At 40.8% G+C, this 19,352-nt stretch overlaps 1 protein-coding gene across 1 annotated transcript; it reads left to right on the plus strand.

The window, feature by feature from the left end:
• The first annotated feature begins 600 nt into the window (after positions 1 to 600).
• Positions 601 to 18,828, plus strand: KLHL31 (kelch like family member 31). Its single transcript, XM_082347205.1, has 3 exons — positions 601 to 1,584; positions 11,282 to 12,478; positions 14,191 to 18,828. Exons 2-3 carry the CDS (start codon positions 11,307 to 11,309, stop codon positions 14,921 to 14,923), a joined length of 1,905 nt encoding a protein of 634 aa, XP_082203331.1. The 5' UTR covers positions 601 to 1,584; positions 11,282 to 11,306; the 3' UTR covers positions 14,924 to 18,828.
• The last annotated feature ends 524 nt before the right edge of the window (positions 18,829 to 19,352 follow it).

Raw genomic sequence — 19,352 nt, forward strand, 5'->3', positions numbered from 1 at the left:
CTTTATGTCAACCATAGAATAAAGAGCTTTCTTTGATTTACTTCTAACACATTCTGGGCTGGAGATCTATGGGTGGAAGTAAATTTTTTAAAATCAAAAGAGTTTTTCCTACAAAAAAAGCTGGCTGGTTGCTGTACACCTGAAACTAACACAACATTGTTAATCAACTATTCTCCAATATAAAATTAAAAAAAAATTTTTTTAAGCTGGCTGGAATTCAAATAGAAGTGGTAACTAAGATGCTATCCAATGAGTTGAGAGGGGTCAGGAGAGCTAGAGGCAAATACATATAGAATCATAGAGTTTTAGAGTTGGAAAGACACCAGAGATGATCCAATGTGAGCAAGAATCTCCTCCGTGTCACCTCAGTGATATAGCTTTTTTTACATCCACCCTTCTAATCATAGGGAACTGGTTCTTTTTCATCACTAGAACCCATTTGTTATCAGAGTTCTCCTTCCTTATTTTTAATTTTTTTCACTGGAGTTTCTACCCATGGGCCTAATTTTTGACATCTTAAGCTACAAAAATTTTAATTGAACCCCCTTGCTACCCAACAGCCCCCAAAACACTTGCACCCAGGAGACTCACTTCTCCTAAGTCCTCTCTTAGTTCTCCTTTTCTGCAGATGGTCCCAATACGCCCAGCTTCCTTCCAGCCACTTCCTTCAGGATACAGAATAACTTCTTAGTGTGCCACAGCGGCCAAGTAATGCTGAATGCATGATCTGACTAATGAAGAATAATTAGAACATTTATTTTCCATGATCTATTTTTCTTTTATTGCAGCCTAATATCAGGGTAACTTTTTTAGCAGCCATTTCACACTCTTGGTGCCTATTTAAAGCTTGTGGTCAGTTATAACCCTCTACATTTTTTTTTCCACAGGAAGCGTTGCCAAAGTATTTCCCCAAGCTGCATGTGTGCTGGAGTGTGTGTTCATCTCAGGCCTCCCTGTGGATCACCGGATAATAGGGACTGGTCATGAACCTTACTCTGTTGAACTGTACGATGACTCCAGTGATTCTGGTGCCACATGTGAGCTACCCCAAGTTCCTTTTCTAAAGAACAGTCTATTTAAAAACCCAATCTTCTCAAAGGACCTGAGGTGACCAGGCTATGAACCTTTCTAGTAGCTCATTTTTATCCACAACCTTCCCTTTCTCTTACCAAGTACACACACTCTAATCTGCTTCCAACAATTAAATACCCACCTAGTTAATTTTCTTTCCACACTCCCAGGTTGATTGAGCTCTTGACTTTCTTGTTTTTAACTACTGGGCAGGTCAAGAAATCCAAGCCCTCTCCACCAACCAGGGCTCCGCCCTCTGCCCCGGGGTGACCTGAAATTGAAGCCAAAAAGGGGGAGGAGGGCTCAGAGCGCAGGCTCGGGCGGCGCTGCAGCCAGAGGGACGGCAAGAGGTCACTCTAAAAACTGCTGCTGCTGGGACGCGTCAGGTGGCTGCTGGTGGTTCCCCAACGGATTTTCCTTCTCCCTGTCTCTCTCTCCACAGATTGCTTCTCAAAAGGAATCTTCTGCTGAAACTTCACCATCACAAGTCGGGGACGCCCCTCACACAGGACGGTAAGGAGCTGGCGCCTCAATCTCCAATTCTGGTCTTCTAATCCTGGGGTTTGAATGGTGGGGGTGGGGGTGGGGTGGGGCGTCTGAGTTCGCGGTGGTAGAGTGATTTCAGTGACAGTGGTCTACAGCTGGGTCAGATCCTCCTGTTGGAGCCAGAAAACATCTTCTTGAAATCCAAGGGGTGCGATAGATGAGAAGAATGTCATAGCAATAGAAATGCATGCTAGGGATGCCTTATGAAAGTAAAGTGACTTGTAATTTCTAACAATAATTTTAAGTCTCTAAAGCCTAATATAGGTTTTTCTTCCTCTATTTTATAGAGAGGGGAGGGGGAAAATAAAATTCTTGGGTTTTGTTCATAAAGTTTAGAGTTTCACCTCCATTTTTTATCAGGAACCATCAGGAACATTTAGTATCTGATAAGTTTAGATAAAATGTAATCAGTTTTGTTGAAATGGGTAGCAAACAAATCAGACAACTCTTTGAATCCCCAGAAATAGAACCTATTGACAAAATCCCTCCTGCAAAAAAAGAACAGCTTTTAATTTAACTGTGAAACAAGTTTTTGTTCCAAATGTGTACCTATGGCAATGCTGACATATGTTTTATGCTAGAAATCCTTTTGGAAATGAAACAGTAAAGTAGAAAAGCCCCCTAAAGTTGGACTTCACTGAAAATGGCAAGAGGCAGAGGCTGGGTGTTTCTATTCCGGGGTCAGGCTGCCAGCCGACACACGGGGGGGCTGGAATGTGGCGGGGACCCGGAGCAGGCGCAGCTGACGCCCCCTTGGCAAGAAGACCTTCTGGGACCCCAGCTCATTCTGGCATGAGAGTGACAGTGACACTTTGGCACACATGGCTTCCCAGCTTGCCCTGGGTACAGTCTCTCCCAGGAGGCCGGGGTGGAGGGCAGCAGGAAAGAGAATGTTCTTACTTATAAAGTGACAGTTCTTTTCTGTAATTGGTTCTAGGAGTTTTCATCTGAAATCTGTTTCAGGCCAGGAGGGACAGGTGTGATCCTGTCACATGGACTTGCCCCCTTGTAGAAGAGGGTAGAATTATGTTACCATGTCTTGGCAGCCTCATTTCAGTCCAACGGTTCTGGATCTATTTGGGGTTATGTACCTTTTTGTGAACCTCTGAAAGCTCTGGGCCCACTTTATAGAAAAATACACATAAACAACATGCACAACATGTTTTCATAATATTCCAGAAATGTTCATGGAATTCCTGGGCTCACCTGAAACCCAACCCAGAAAAGGGTTGCCTGATAAAATACAGGACACCCAAGTACACTGAACTTCAGATAAACCACAAACCAGTTTTTATTATAAGTATGTCCCAAATATCACCTGGGATATATTTAAATACTAAAATAGATTGGTGGTTTTTCTAAAATTCAAATTTATCTGGAGATCCTATACTTTTATTTACTAAATTTGGCAACTCAGACCCAAATGCATGACTTGCAAATGGAGAATCCCCTGTCTCTGTTGGTTTATCCATATCTGATCATGAGTTGATGCTAGGGTTCTAAAAGGCCATATTGGGGGGCGGGGGGAAGGGGGGAGAAGTGATACAGACCGGACTTTGACAATTCTGACAGCAAAAGCCAGCTGTTTATTTTTAACTCTCTGTAAAATTTTACAACTGAAAGGTACACATCTCATCTGACAGATGATTAAACTGAAATCCTAAAAAGTTGAATGTTTTGCCATAGGTCTTTCAGATGTTTAGAGCAAAATTAACATGAAAACACAATTCTCAGTTCTGTGACCACCAAAGGGACATTAGTCTTACAAACTAGATTTCTAACCCCACTTCCTGCAACCTTAACGTACACACACAAAAGACAAGTAAAAGAAAGAGCTATTTTACTAAAATTTTCAACAAAACCAAAACCAAAAATCTTAGCACAGGGTCCTTACATCCTGTATCCAGTTTTGGAAAATAGAAGTTAGCTTTATGTATAGAGTGTGTATATGTTATAGATAGCAGGCCTCTAGCTAAGTTGAGCCATCAGAAATTGATAATATTTGTCTTTAAACAAAAATTGATAATTCTGTATTCAACCTAACACTGAAAAGGAGGTGTCTGATTCTCTGATCAACAAATTCATACAAGATGTCCTTGAACCTACTTCTGTTTTTGGCTTACCCAGACTACTAGAGTTTCATAGCCTTACAACCCCTAATAGGATAAAGAAACCCACAGGCTCTGAATGTCCCCGAACGAATCTGTCTTACAATTAAAAGGGCAGCTCTTTTATTTCAGTGTTTGGAGCTATAAAGAACCATTTCATGTTCTCCATATCCAAACTTTGATTTTATAAATTTGAGTTCCACCTCACGCAATCTCAAACTTCCCATGTTGGAAGGAGTTAACTTTTTAACCTGTGACAGATTTCAACTTGCCCTGGATATAAGGGCTATATAGGGGGTCAGGGTTCAATCTGGGTTTGAATCTTTGCCCTACTACACGTTATATACCCATCGTGTGACCTTGGATATGTTTTTAAAACTCTCTCTGAACCTTAATTTCTTCATTTGTAAAATGAACATAATATTACCTGCCTTTTAGAATTTTCATGATGCTTAAATTTTAAAAAATAAAATCATGTCAAGTATTTACCTAGGCTCAGCACACAGTTATTCCACAATTTATACATGCTAGCTCTACAATTATTATTTTAGGTAGAAATGAAAGTAATAGTTTACATTGAATACATAGTCTAGATTCATGCTTGGTGATTTATATTTAGGAATTAATTATTCACATGCTTAGATTGGCAAATACAAAAGAGCACGGCAAATTTGACGGCTCACGTAACTGCCCAGCTGTTGATCACGTGTTGAATACACAACACTATCATCATAGAAATGACACAAGAGCCAAGACCAGCAGTGGGCAGTGGGAGGAGGGCGTGGAATTGTGCCTCTGTTGCCCTTCTGCCCACTTTCTAATAGGCAGCTCTTCCAGGGGACCCGGGAGGCTGCTCTGGGCGCTAGTGGATGGAAGGGGGAGGGAAGGAGGCGTGGGGTCCACGACCAGAGAACAATTCTCTGAGCTCCCTCCACAGAATGAAGGGATAGCTCCGACAGCCTGGGGAGCCTTCCACAACCTTCTGCACTGTGTGCAGTCGCCTCTTTTACCCAGAAAGTGAAGGGACGGGGGGCGCTGCAGTGCCTCCAAATAGCTGCTCATCCCATCCACAACCTCAGCTGCCGGGGCTAGACCTGCTCTGTCTAGCGTGTCCTGCTACGGCAGGGCCACTGACTGTCCCGGGGCACCTGTAAAGCTCTTTTTTGATCCCAAGGGGGCAACTCACTAGAGCCCCCTGGCTGGGGAGGGAGAATCATGCCCTTCGTGCTTCAGCAAAAACGTAGAAACAGTCTTGAAACTGTCCCAGTTGCAGGCAGCTCAGATAGGCTGTTCCCCTCACCATGCAAACCCCATGCAGACTGACCGTGACCCCAGTCAAAGCCATCCCTGGGGTGTGGAAATCACAGCGACTGCCCGGCTACCAAGCCCGGGGTGGGGGGCGGTCCCTAAGCCGCTGGCCACAAGGCCCTCACTCATTAAAAAAGAAAAGAAAAAGACAAAAAGCTTTGAAAACAACAACAAGAGTAAGTAAAACCCCCATCCAACTTATTGGATCAATAAGAATGGAATGCTTTCGAAACGGATTACTCAACACCTAGGTTACACTCTGGATTGTATGAGAACATGTACAGGCAACTCGTTGTAACCACCGCTTCTTCCTTGTAGCCACGTTTTGGTATCACTGTGACCACCATTGTGATCATTTACAATATGACCCAGGGGTGCATAGTGAACATTTGTATAACTGTAAAAATTATATATGTTATAATTGAAAAGACAATGAGACTTCTGTGCAAATTGCTTTGACTACTTGTTCACATATGACCTTGGGGCTGAGTAGTACGTTTCTGTGAATATTCCATTTTTTTCTAATCATCCTCTACAAGCCCACACCATCAGCCTGGCAGTCCAGCACCGTGACCAGATGAGTAAATGGAAGTGAGTTAAACTGTTCCCCTTTCCTTCCATTCATGACTCCTTAGGCTGCCCTCTTATAACTTCTTTCCTTTAAGGCTGCCTTTGCTTTTCATTCAAGTGTGATTGTAGAAAAATGCTGGTTGGTTGGTCAATTGGTGTGGGGTGTGTGTGTGTGTGTGTACCCAGCGTGACATGTCAGAAAGGCCTCAGTGTGAGGGTCCTAGAGAGTCATCAAAGGCTTCCCAGTCTGCCCTGTGAGAACATAGCCTCTGGGTTTTGATCACCCATGAAGAGGGAGCTGGTCTTCCCTGCAGTAGGGTCTGGAGCACACCCTGTAGCTGTCCTACCATACTTGCCTTAAATTGAGAAAAGCCATGGCCAGAGCCCCATCTCCCTGGGAGATGGAGGAGCAGGGCCAGAGGAAGAGCATTTCTTGTGATGTAGGGGTCAGTGAACACCTCTGCAGCCTAGAGGACAACATCAGAGCCCAGCTTCCAAGGAGTGAGCCTGGTCCCCAGACTTCTCTGAGGGGTCTGCAGCGTGTTATTGAAGGAATATGGCCCAGACTGAGAACACCTGGGCAGGTGGATGGAGAGCCTCACCTTCGAGGTGCAGACCTAGGAACAGGATGTAATGGCAGCTCTAGTAGAGAAAGACTGAATTTATGAGCATATCTGGGGAAATATGGCCACCAGGAAGTGGTCTGCAGGCTCTGATTTCAAAACTCTCTTAAATGGTCTCCTGCATCTCAGAGCTAAAGAAGCCAGTTACCTTTACGCAGTGATTTTGAGGATTCTAAAAACCCTCTCTTATTAAGAAAAAATATATATATTTAAAATATTAATTAATAATATTAAGATTAAATTAATTTAATTTGATTAATGTTAAAATATTATTTAAATAATAATATAATATTAGTTTAAAGAATATGCATATATGTTCCACAGTGGTAGCTCTGTTAGAAATTTGTATGTGAGTCATAGGAGTACACTGATTAAAAAAAAAACCCAAAAAACTCCAAAAAACATGCATATCTGGGAGAAAGAGTAGATTTGCCCACTGATGGATTAGCTTGGATCATCTGTCAGACTAGCTAATGTGTCACCCAGTAGGGCCCTGGAGAAATGGGACAAGGGCAAGAGAATTCATATAAAGGGTCATGAGGGTTTCCGTGGGAACACCAGGGGCAGCAAGAAGGCCAGACCATGGAGGAAAGAGAAGGCAGCAACAGAAAGTAACAGAAGGAAGCCGTGGAGGAAATTTGACTGATTTCACTAGGGCCTCAGTGCGTCCTCTCCTTCCTGGAGGTTCCTTAATCCTTCTCAATTGCATAGCAACTCATCAAGTTCAAACCCTTCCTGGCATCCAGCATCCTTTCTGTATCCTCATGTTACCTGCCTACCTGTCTCCCTCACTCCAGCAGTTTTCTTCATCTGCACATCCTGTGCTGAGTCACCCCTCCCTGCTTTCACAACAGGCATTTCCTCTGCTTTAAAGGCCTTCCCCATCCTATACCTACTCCTCTTAAAAACCTTTCATTCCTGGAACCGGCAAGATTCCTGTTATCTACAAATCTTCCCATCCTAACTCCGCTCCAACAAAACAGTTCCTTTCATTTGAAATCTGAAGTCCAGGCTCATAGACTCAATCTGTTCCATATAATCTGTTATTTTCCTTACATAACCTATGTCCCAAGTTTCCTAAACTTCCAGGGTTACCTTTCTCATTCATAGCAAAGTAAATAATCTGTTCTTCAGCCTATGTCATTGCATGAGTCCCATTTCTCTCCCTGGCATTTTCAAAAATCCCTTAGAAATGTTTACCTGTTCCAGAAATCTCCTCTTGATCCCCATGACTGCACCTCCATCCTGTGGCCACTTTCTCTGATTGGCTTCACCCCAAAGCTTAAACAGGTTACTTCCTTCATTCCCCAAAACACATCTAAGAAGGTTATTGATTTTAATGAAAACAATTCAAATTTTTTGAACATTCACATTTTGCAAGACGCCCTATTAAATGCTGTACAGACATTTCTCACTAAGCTTTCATGGACCACCCTACAGGCAGGCACCATTATTATCTTTACTTTAGAGGTAAGTCAGTGGAGTGGAGACTCTAAGAGGTTAGTAATCTATGGAAACTCACAGCTCAGATAAGTAGTGGAGCTGGTATTTACACTGTATTTTCATTTTCATTCTCATTCAGTTTGAAATACTGTCTAATTTCTTCTTTAACTCATGGATTATTTACAAGCGTATTGTTTAACTTCCAGGATTTCCTCCAAAACAATGAGTGGTTATAAGCCCCACGACCAAATGAGTAAAAACTTGCCCAGAGGGCTTCCTCCAGGAAAATAGACAGGGCTACTTCCAAAAACACATTTGTACTCCTACTGGTAGAATCTACTGGGTTTTTGTTTTGTTGTGTTTTGTTTTGTTTTTTTAAGTTACTCTGCTGTGATTCCCTACTTTCTTGTTGTCATTTTGTACTTGTCATTGTTTATCTATTTAACACAAATTACATATTGTATTGCTCCATCATTCCCAGTACGGTGCCGCCCACACAGCAATAGGTGTCTGATAACTACTTGCTGAGCAAAATTTTTAAAATTTTCCCCAGAAAAATCCAACAACGGGACACTTACCACCTAAGTCAAATGCATTTGAAGACTAAAATGATGGTGGGTTGAAAATGTGTTTCACAAGGTAAGGATGCATGTGACTTTGCCTGCAAGAAAGAATGAGGAAGGACAAATGTGCTACAGTCTTGTAAACAAAAATAAATGTGAATATGACAAAGCTTAACGAGGAAGAAAAAAAGCCCTGGCAAAGCAAAAGACCTCTGTTTCCTACCTACTTGCTACTCTCCTTCCACATGGAAAAGAACAGGAACAAACACAATAGAAAGGTTATGGAATTGTTTTTAACATCTATTCCAGTAATTAAACTGAAGACTTTCAAGGGGCATCAAAGCTAAGTTTTACCCCTCAGGATGAACTCAACAGTAAGACAAAACAGACACACACACACACACACACACACCACCCCTCAAAAACTATAAAAATATAAAACATCTAAATGTGCATCAACAAGAGAATAATTGAACAAGTTTTATATATCCTTACTATGGGAATCTATGCAGCTGTTAGGGAGAATGATATAAATTTATGTATGTGCTGATATGGAAAGATGTACATGAGTACATCCGAGTGAAAAAAGCAAACTGCTGAATAATATAGCATAAACTTGTTTTGATACAAGTTCTCTTATAGTGGTATGCTGGAGCTAATGAGAACCAATTTACATTTTCAGGAATTTAGCAAACTGGTTGTTGGTAGCTTAAAACCAACCACAACGAGTGTATTTGTACTAAAGAAATTAGCACCTTACAAATACGGGATTTTTTCCCCCGCTGGAGAGTTGATTTACCAGCACACCACTGCTCAAACTATGCAAATATAAGTTTGCATAAGCATATACAATTATCTGGAATGATATAAAGCAAACTGTGAGTTGTTGAACTACACATACTGATTTTGTTATTTTTAAAATGAAAATTAAAAAAAAAAATGGATGGCCCTAGAGATTATCATACTAAGTGAATTAAGCCAGACAAAGACAAGTATCATATGATATCACTTCTATGTGGAAACTAAAAAAACAAAAACAAAAACAAAAAAAAGATACAAATGAACTTATTTACAAAACAGAAATAGATCCACACACCTAGGAAACAAACTTATGGTTACCAAAGGGCGAAAAGGGAGGGAGGGATAAATTAGGAGGTTGGGATTAAAATATACACACTACTATATATAAAATAGATAAACAACAAGGACCTATTGTGTAGCACAGGGAACTATACTCAATGTTTTGTAATAACCTATAAGGGAAAAGAATCAGAAAAAGAATATATATATCCTGAATCACTGTGCTGTACACCTGAAACTAAGATGACATTGTAAGTCAACTATACTTCAATAAAAAATAAAAATAAAAATGAAAAAATGTTACACCAGTAATTTCACAAGAAAGTGAACGGCTATAGATAAAATCCATTTAAAAGTCTAAGTGTGGCATCTTCTAATGACTATGCCCAATATTTTGAGAAGGGCTAAAATAATTTAATCTGTGATACTTTAAGGGCTATGTATTTATTTGGTAAACAATATATTTCAAGGCTACATTTAATATTAGAGCTGTTCAGAGCTACGTAATAGAGCTAAATCTACACTTCCTATAGATTTAAAAACTGGTTCAAATATTTATAACATTGATAATAGGAAATGGTTACTGTCCTTAATATGTCAGCATCTATATAAATATATTTCTAAGAGGCACATTAGTAGATTTAGAACTTTAGTGTCAAAGCATAAAAATAGTTTTTATTCTTAATGGGCTGCTAAATTATTATTCAAAAGACTGTATCAGTTGTACTCCCATCAACAATGTATGGAGAGTACCACACCAATATCTGATATTCTGAATATTTTAAAATATTTTAACCACTTGATAAGCAAAATTTGATGACAAAAATTAAAAAGGCTCTCTGGATTTCAGTTGACAGTTCTCTGATTATTGTTAGTTTAGCGTTTAAAAAAAATTAACTGTTTGTATTTTATTTTCTGTGAACAACCTAGTTACCTAGACATAGTCTTTGTCCACTTTCTACTTGGATTACCTTTGACTTATTAACTTTAGGAGCCCTTTAAATAGTGTTAGGGAATTCCCTGGCGGTCCAGTGGTTAGAATTTGGCGCTTTCACTGCTGGGTCCCAGGTTCGATCCCTGGTTGGGGAACTAGGACCCGGAAAGCCTCCCGGCAAGGCCAAAAAATAAATAAAAATAAATACTGTGTTAACTTCACTTTAACCTTTTATCTGTCAAAAATGTTACAAATATTTATCTTCACAGTCTGTTGCTTGTCTTTTAAATAGTTGGTGCTGTTTTATAGATATAAGTTTTCATTTTTTTAATATTCAGATATTTCAGTCTTCCCCTTTATGCTTCTGGATTTTATGTTATGCTTAAGAGGGTCTTTCCTACTCTAAGATTTTTTTTAAAACTACTTTGTTCTAGTTCTTGTGTAAGTTTGTGTGTGTTTGTGAGTCATTTAGAAATTCAACTGGAAATTATTGTAGTGACTATGTAGAGTAGAAAGCACATGACTATCATTACAATTCCTTATCCATTGATTGTTAGGCACATTTATTCTAATATATATTCTACATTTAACACGGATTCCTGAATTTTAGTGTTATAATATTTTATTGAGAGAGAAAAACTTCAGGGTAGTTGTCATTCGCTTTTTCCTGAACATAAACTAAGCCCTTAAAATGATGTTTAACTACTATTCCATAATAACTGTACAGGTAGATCAGAGAATATTGGGTCATTTCTGCTACATAAAATTACTTGGCCATATAGCTATTGAGAGGTCTCATTTGATAATATAAATTTTTCTAGAATTGTCTACAATGATCGATGCTGAAGTAAACTGTGAATAAGATGTGCATCTAGTTTAATGTAAGTCTTTAAATCTAGTTTCGAGACTTAATCAATCTACATTATGCCATTAAAAAACTACTCTTATTAAAAAAAGGAAAGTTTCTCAACGTAGCATTTCAAAGTTTAATGCACAATTAAAATAAAACTGTGTCTTTTTTTTTTTTTTTTTTAGCAAGTTCTTGCCTGTGACAGCCACCATGGCCCCCAAAAAGAAGACTGTCAGAAAGAACAAAGGCAACATCAATGAGATGACCATCATTGTAGAAGACAGCCCCCTCAACAAACTCAACGCTTTGAATGGGCTCCTGGAGGGAGGCAATGGCCTTAGCTGCATCTCTTCTGAATTAACAGATGCTTCTTATGGCCCCAACCTCTTGGAAGGTTTAAGTAAAATGAGGCAGGAGAGCTTCCTTTGCGACTTAGTCATCGGCACCAAAACAAAATCCTTTGACGTTCACAAGTCAGTGATGGCTTCTTGCAGTGAGTACTTTTACAACATCCTAAAAAAAGACCCCTCTACCCAAAGGGTGGATCTCAGTGATATCGCACCACTGGGCCTGGCCACAGTCATTGCATACGCCTACACTGGAAAGCTCACTCTCTCCTTGTATACCATAGGAAGCATTATTTCTGCTGCTATTTATCTTCAGATCCATACCCTTGTCAAGATGTGCAGTGATTTTCTGATACAAGAAATGAGTGTTGAGAACTGCATGTACATTGCTAACATTGCCGAAACATACTCCCTGAGAAACGCAAAGGCAGCAGCCCAAAAATTTATCCGGGATAACTTCCTTGAATTTGCAGAATCAGATCAGTTTATGAAACTTACATTTGAGCAAATTAATGAACTTCTTATAGATGATGACTTACAGTTGCCTTCTGAAATAGTAGCATTCCAGATTGCAATGAAATGGTTAGAATTTGACCAAAAGAGAGTGAAATATGCTGCCGATCTTTTGAGCAATATTCGCTTTGGTACCATCTCTGCGCAAGACCTGGTCAGTTATGTTCAGTCAGTACCGAGAATGATGCAAGATGCTGATTGTCACAAGCTTCTTGTAGATGCTATGAACTACCACTTACTTCCCTATCATCAGAACACATTGCAGTCTAGACGCACGAGAATCCGAGGGGGCTGTCGTGTGCTTGTCACTGTGGGAGGCCGTCCAGGCCTTACTGAGAAGTCCCTTAGCAGAGACGTCTTGTATAGAGACCCTGAAAATGGATGGAGCAAGCTTACAGAGATGCCAGCCAAGAGTTTTAATCAGTGTGTGGCTGTGATGGATGGATTTCTTTATGTGGCCGGTGGTGAAGACCAGAATGATGCAAGAAATCAAGCCAAGCATGCAGTCAGCAATTTCTGCAGGTACTGGCTCTTTTATTTAGGAATAGAAATCGTTCAATATTATGAGGAAATTGCCCTGACATAGAATGAAATTAATCATGCCTATTAGCTTAATTCATTGGCTCAGTAAATCAATAATAATAATAATGCCACATTACATATATGTAACACTTCACATTATATAAAGTGCACTCACATATATTATGCATTATAATTTTCCAAATAAGCCAATGAAGCGAGCACAGAAGATATGATGATTCTGATTTTACATGTGAGAAATTTGACACCCAGAGAAGTGACACCACTAGTAAGTAGAATTCACATTTTCTCATTTCTGGTCAGGGTGCTCTTCACAATACCCTGCCTTTTTGAAAGAAACTGGGTGCAAAGTTAGTTTTTAACATTAAATGGCAAGAAAGATTAAAATGGTACAAAATTTCTTTTTAAGTGGACTGTTACTGATGACTTCAGATTCATAACTGGCAACTAGAATGAGATCATTAAAAATGTGGCAGCTAATTAATTTTAAATATTTCCTTAAAGACTGAATACCATCAATATTTTTGATACATGTAAACAAGAGTAAAAGCATGCTGAATCCTGCAGAAAGTGGAATTCAAATGCATGTTATTTTTGTATATTTATAATAAAAAATTAAACCTCTATATACATGAAATGTTCAGAAAGTCATGCTTCTATCATGGTAGTGGTTCAAAGGCAAACATAACTAATGAGTAAGATCTGAAAATTCATCTAGTAAATCATAAAAAATATTCTTTATTGTTTCATTATATGTACATGTGTGTCATTTAAACGAATCCAAACAATTGATTTTTAGCCCTTAATTTATAGCTATGGCTAAGTTTTGATTTGGAGGTGAAATGAGACAAACATGAATGAACATCAAACAGAGTCAGTTCTGTGTTTACAATACTTGGAACTATGGAAAGTGTTAATTTACTATGGGTGCTTATTTTCCTCCTGCTGATAACTACTTGTACTCAAGTCACTGTTTTTGAGGTATTGACTTCAGTGTTTATGGTATAATAACTGTAATGCTGAACACTGAAAAATATATACCCCTACACTAAAAAGTTGGACCTACTAATAAGTGCTAGAAAATAGAGAAGCATCAAAAGTTAAGGTTTTGTTGATGCACTGGGACATGAGTTCTATTGTTCTCATTATAAACAGATGACAGAAGACTTAGTGACAGCTTTACGGCGGCAATGGCCAAGAGAGGTGTGTGAACAAGAAGGGGTTTGTGAGAATGTAGGAACTCAGTCAACTTTCTTGATTAAGCCATGAGAATGAGCTAGGGGTGGCTGGTGTCTGAAGATATGTGGAATTGACTTTAATGTGGCCATATTCCCTTCTCCGATTCCACAAATACCCAGCTTCCACCCTTCCTCCACGTGCGCATCCCCTAAATCCTACGGGATGATGGATTTGAATATGAAGGAAAGGGGACTGGAGGTCGGTCTCAGCGGGGTGGTCTCCCAGTAGCTGCTTTTATAAACGGGAGGAGGCACCTATGCCTGCCCTGCCTTTCCCAAGGGTCACACTTTTTTACTGGTTGAGAGAGGATTAGCAGCCTCCAGGCGAGGAGCTGCGATGGGTCCCCAGCCTCCTCGCAAGGATAGTGTCGAGACTCCCACGTCCTGGTTGGCGGCGTCACCTGGGTTCCCCGGCTGCCGCCCACAAGGCTGTCACGCTTGCTCTACCACTTCCAGATACGATCCCCGCTTCAACACCTGGATCCACCTGGCCAGCATGAACCAAAAGCGGACGCACTTCAGCCTGAGCGTGTTCAACGGGCTCCTGTACGCCGTGGGCGGCCGCAACGCCGAGGGCGGCCTGGCCTCGCTCGAGTGCTACGTGCCGTCCGCCAACCAGTGGCAGCCCAAGGCGCCCCTGGAGGTGGCGCGCTGCTGCCACGCCAGCGCGGTGGCCGACGGCCGCGTGCTGGTGACCGGCGGCTACATCGGCGGCGCCTACTCGCGCTCCGTGTGCGCCTACGACCCGGCCCGCGATGCGTGGCAGGAGCTGCCGGCGCTCAGCACGCCGCGGGGCTGGCATTGCACGGTGACGCTGGGCGAGCGCGTGTACGTGATGGGCGGCAGCCAGCTGGGGCCGCGCGGCGAGCGCGTGGACGTGCTAACCGTGGAGAGCTTCAGCCCGGCCGCCGGCCAGTGGAGCTACGCGGCGCCGCTGCCCGTGGGCGTGAGCACGGCGGGCGCCTCGACGCTGCACGGCCGCGCCTACCTGCTGGGCGGCTGGAACGAGGGCGAGAGGAAGTACAAGAAGTGCATCCAGTGCTTCAGCCCCGAGCTCAACGAGTGGACGGAGGACGACGAACTGCCCGAGGCCACCGTGGGCGTGTCGTGCTGCACCCTGGCCATGCCCAATCACGTGACCCGAGAGTCCCGCGCCAGCTCGGTGTCCTCCGTGCCCGTCAGCATCTGAACCCGGGGAGCCGCGGGCTCGCGGGGAGAGAAGATAGGCATCGCGGTTCAGCCGTGAGCTAGCGGAAAGGAAACTATCTAACATTTACTGCAGGGGAGTCTTTTCAGGTCCATCGAGGCATCTGCCTTGGTGGTTTTCAGTTGCTGGTGTGGCATCATCTACCTCTCTGTCGATTTTTTTTTTTTTTCTTTTAAGCAAAATACAGGGCCGGAGCCAACAAAGGAAAGAAGCCATTTATTTCAGCGGCCACTGGGTGGCAGACAGAACTCGCGGTGGGCACTTCCATCGCGGCCTCCTTTCTAAACATAGAGCGGTTGCACCCACATTTGAGATTGTGCTTCTGCACTTTAATACACACGAAGCCTGTGTGAGTAAGAGATTTCTCGTACAAAAGTTTATTTTCCTTTCTCTTTTTTTTCTTTAGGGAGTTTAAAATAGTCCTTTATAGGCTTCATTTTTAAATGGAAATCAGTCTACATCCATAAGGACTTAAGATTTAATTCTGTGTTTCTATGCAGTTTCTTTTCCTATACATGCCTGAGTAAAGGATTTCGAAAGGCATCCCAGGAGAAAATCATAAAGCTTAAGACAAATACTGACGAGAAAGTAACAGGGATTCCACCCAGGGGCTGACAGGTTGATGCCTTTGGTTTAGCGGTGATTCCCTCCTCCCTGCCTCAGGCCCCCAAAAGTATTTCCTATCATAAAATCCTACTCTCAAAGAAGGAACTGACATCAGTCATCTAATTTATAGGTAAATTTAAACCATTTTGTTGTTTCTCCTAGAAGTATTCGCATTTTACTTTGGTCCCCCATTAAAAGAATTGCAAGTAGTACTCTCACCCTAAAAACTACATCAAGATGGTTAAAGGCAACCTTGACCTTCATGTAAGCCCCCAGAAGAACACCAAACAAAACTCTGTCTGTAAGGATCCTTAACATATAGCATATACAGCCTGAAGATTATGCAACCAATAACAATAATTTGATTTCTTCCAGTCTTTTAGATGAGTGAGAATGAAGGAAACATTTGGAATTCCTGGATTTGGCAATAGCGGGATGAATGGGTCCCCCTGTTGGTAAATTCTATTGTTTACCAATTGATTTCAATCCTGATTTCTTAATTAAAAATCTAACACGTTCATCTTCTATAGAAATGTTAAGATAATATATGCCCATTTGATTATATATTTTTAAAATTTCATCTGCTCCAAATTAGCTTTGCAAATTAAACTATATCCACTCCATATCATTTTTCTTATATGTTCGCCAAGTTTGGAAGCAAGGGAATGATGGCAGTAAATGATACATATTTTCCTTTCTTCTAATTTATCCTTTTACTCTTTGATAGTTCACTTGTTTTGGAGAGGAAGGGCCTATCAATTATGGGTTATGTGCAAATGGATTTTGAAAAATAAGACAAACTATTTAAATGGTGAAACATGACATCTATGACAGTATAACCGGGTTTTCATGAGCCCTGTCCTCTCCCACTGTGTGTAGATAGGTTATGGCTAGAGTTACAATATTTATATTGAAAATATTTTATTCGAACTGTGAAAAGTGGTTCATATAGTAGTACACTTTGTGGAACAATTTTATATCATTGCCCCTTATGGAAAGTTCAATCTCTGGGTATTTAATGGTAACACTCGGGTAAAGGCTAGAACATTGCGGGTTGAGAACAAGACGTTATTAATGTAAAAACACTGGGCTGTTTTCTAACCCCACGCAGGGCAGGAGGAGCTTCTCCAAGTACAGAGCAGATCTGCTCCTTGATTCTTTATTGGCCCAGGCTGAAAAATAAACCTGTGTGAGAAACCAGTGTATGGAGCTGGTTATATCACTGAGCTCTTAAGTCACAATGTACAACCTATAGATAGACTTTTGTCCTTGCAGCACCATGGGTAAAATTAGCTTTTCATTTGTAATAAGTTGTTTAGGCCACAACTTCCAAAGCCTATATGAGGGTGACTGTAACATCTTTTAGTTTGGTATAAACATATATTTTCATACAATTGAGAAGCCTATAGCATACCGTTAGTTTTGAGAGACAAAAGGTGATGTATTATGGATTACAGGTCATAAGTGGGCAAATAGACATAATCTCTTGATGCTCACCAAGAGATGTATCTCCCATTGAGATCCTAGAAGTATTGTGAAGTGGGGGGCTTAAGGCTGGAATGAAATAAGAATCAATCAACTGTAATATTTTATCATGGACAAATGAGGAAAGATGCTGAAACTAGAGGATTTTTCATCTCTCAGAGCTTGATAAAATACAGTGCACAAAAACTCGGCAGTGGCTTTCCAGAGGTGACCCTGGAGATGTGTTAGAATGGATAAAGCATTTGAAATGACCATTTAACGTAGTTTCTACATTGGTTATCTGAAGACTCAGAGGATACAAATACTGGGGCTACCCAGGTTCCTGGGTGCATTGCTGCTGTGTCTCCTGCTTCAACCATTAGGTCAATAAACAAAGACCAATAGGAATTTGGAATTCCAGAATTTCTGACATAACAAATTGGAAGGGAGCATGGAACCTAAGGGTGGGTGAAGGTTTTACCTCCTGGAACATCCTGCACGGACCACTGAAAGACATGAAAATATGCAGCATCAAAATAATGCCTGTCATCTTCCACGTGTCAGCGAAACACACTCTTTAACCCAACTACTGAAGCAGGTACCTCTAGAAAACTTGACGACTTCCCCATGTTTTCCAACTGGAAAATTACTTCATTTTCATTACGTTTTAAGCTTACATTCAGTCACACTCCCAAGTCTTAGGAGCCAAGCCGATACCTCCTTTTATTTTTCCAAAAGCAGAGGACTTGTTATTTTTGTAATACCAGAGTCCTGTGATGAAATAAAAGCATTGGTTCAATGTATCAGAGAAATAGCAGGTTACCCAGCAGCTGAAATAATAAAACTCAAGCTCTCTTTTTTGGAATGGGCCAGAGACCTGACGTAAGACTTTCCAGGGAACCAGCCTGTAGTCTGTCCGTTTTTAGTTAGGTTCTTGGTGCCGAGTTGTTAACCCTCCTGCACTAGTTGCTTTCAGTGGCATTGGATGAGTTTTCTTTTTACTTCCTATGTTGTAAGAATGGTTATGAATAGGAGGTCAGGGATGGTACAGATGAATATAATTCCAAACAAGGGTTAGATGGTAGTGGACTGTTACGAGTGAGGAGGCATAATTGAGGTAAGAAGAGTGTGAGAATGTACTGACTGGGTCTGTGACTTAAGGCAGAGCAGCAATTATAGTAAGTGTATTTTACAAACACGCATGTAGATAGAGGTTTGCTTGGAAATATGTAAGTGTTAAGAGGTCCACATTTTGCTGGTTATCCTGGCCAGATAGCTTCCGAATTCAACCAAGTTACTAGATAAAAGAAACTAAAATCACTTCATTTAATTAATGTTTTCCCTGAGTTACAAAGAAGTTAATTTATGTCATCCACTCTGAATGACTCTTCTTTGAATGAGCTAGATTCCCAACCCAGCCACTGATGGATATATTCTCTAGCACAAGGCAGCATTCAAAGGAATTATTTTTCAGTATTTCTTTTCATATTTTAAAAACTATAGACTAGTTTCCTAAACACTCCTCCATGGTAATTATGAGAATTAAAGATTCTAAAATATTAACAATTTACCCTCCAGCACATTCAGAGGGTCAAGACCATTTAAATGTCCCTCTCAGGGAACTTGAAATAAAATACTTGTCTTGAATACTCCTAAAAATCTTTGTATTATTTAGCAAATTTTGGCCCAAAATTTCTTTGTTTGCTTAAGACATTCTTGTACTATATAAGGAACAACAAACTAAAAGGTATGTCGTGTTTGTCACCTCCTCACTATCAATAAAGCTGCATTCAATAAGCGCTTTGTCAGTGATCAGATATGGGTAGTTTTGAAGTGTTCTTTCTGTGATGGTTGGGGTGTTGGTTTCTTTCTCTTTTTTTTCTCTATTTAGTTTTCCTGATGACTCACCTCAACAAAACACAACAAAAAAAGGAAACGACAAATAATTGAAAAGCTGTTCCAATAACTTGAAGACTAGTGAAAAATAAAAAGGAATAAAGCATCACTAGTGACTTGCTCTGTAACTCAGACAGAAGCCTAGGTCTGTCTCTCAGTCCTGACCATGTAGAAGTCATGGATTAAGTGTGGTTTCTCATCTCAGTTCCACCCTGACCACAGCCAGCCTGGCGCAGACTCAGGTTCATCATCATTTGCAACGAAACCACTTTTTAGGAAATGAAATTGTGTTGTTATGCAGACCAACCCTCACGGCCTTTCTCTTCCACCTCACCGTCCAAATGAGCAAATGACATGGAACCAACGTGAGATGCTCAACCTTTGATCTGAGTTAGCAGTAAAGTATTAAAACTCAGTTGAAACCATCTTGGTCATTTCTAGAAAA

This window comes from Balaenoptera borealis (assembly GCF_965194805.1).
Source record: "Balaenoptera borealis genome assembly, chromosome: 12".
NCBI classification, from domain to species: domain Eukaryota; kingdom Metazoa; phylum Chordata; class Mammalia; order Artiodactyla; family Balaenopteridae; genus Balaenoptera; species Balaenoptera borealis.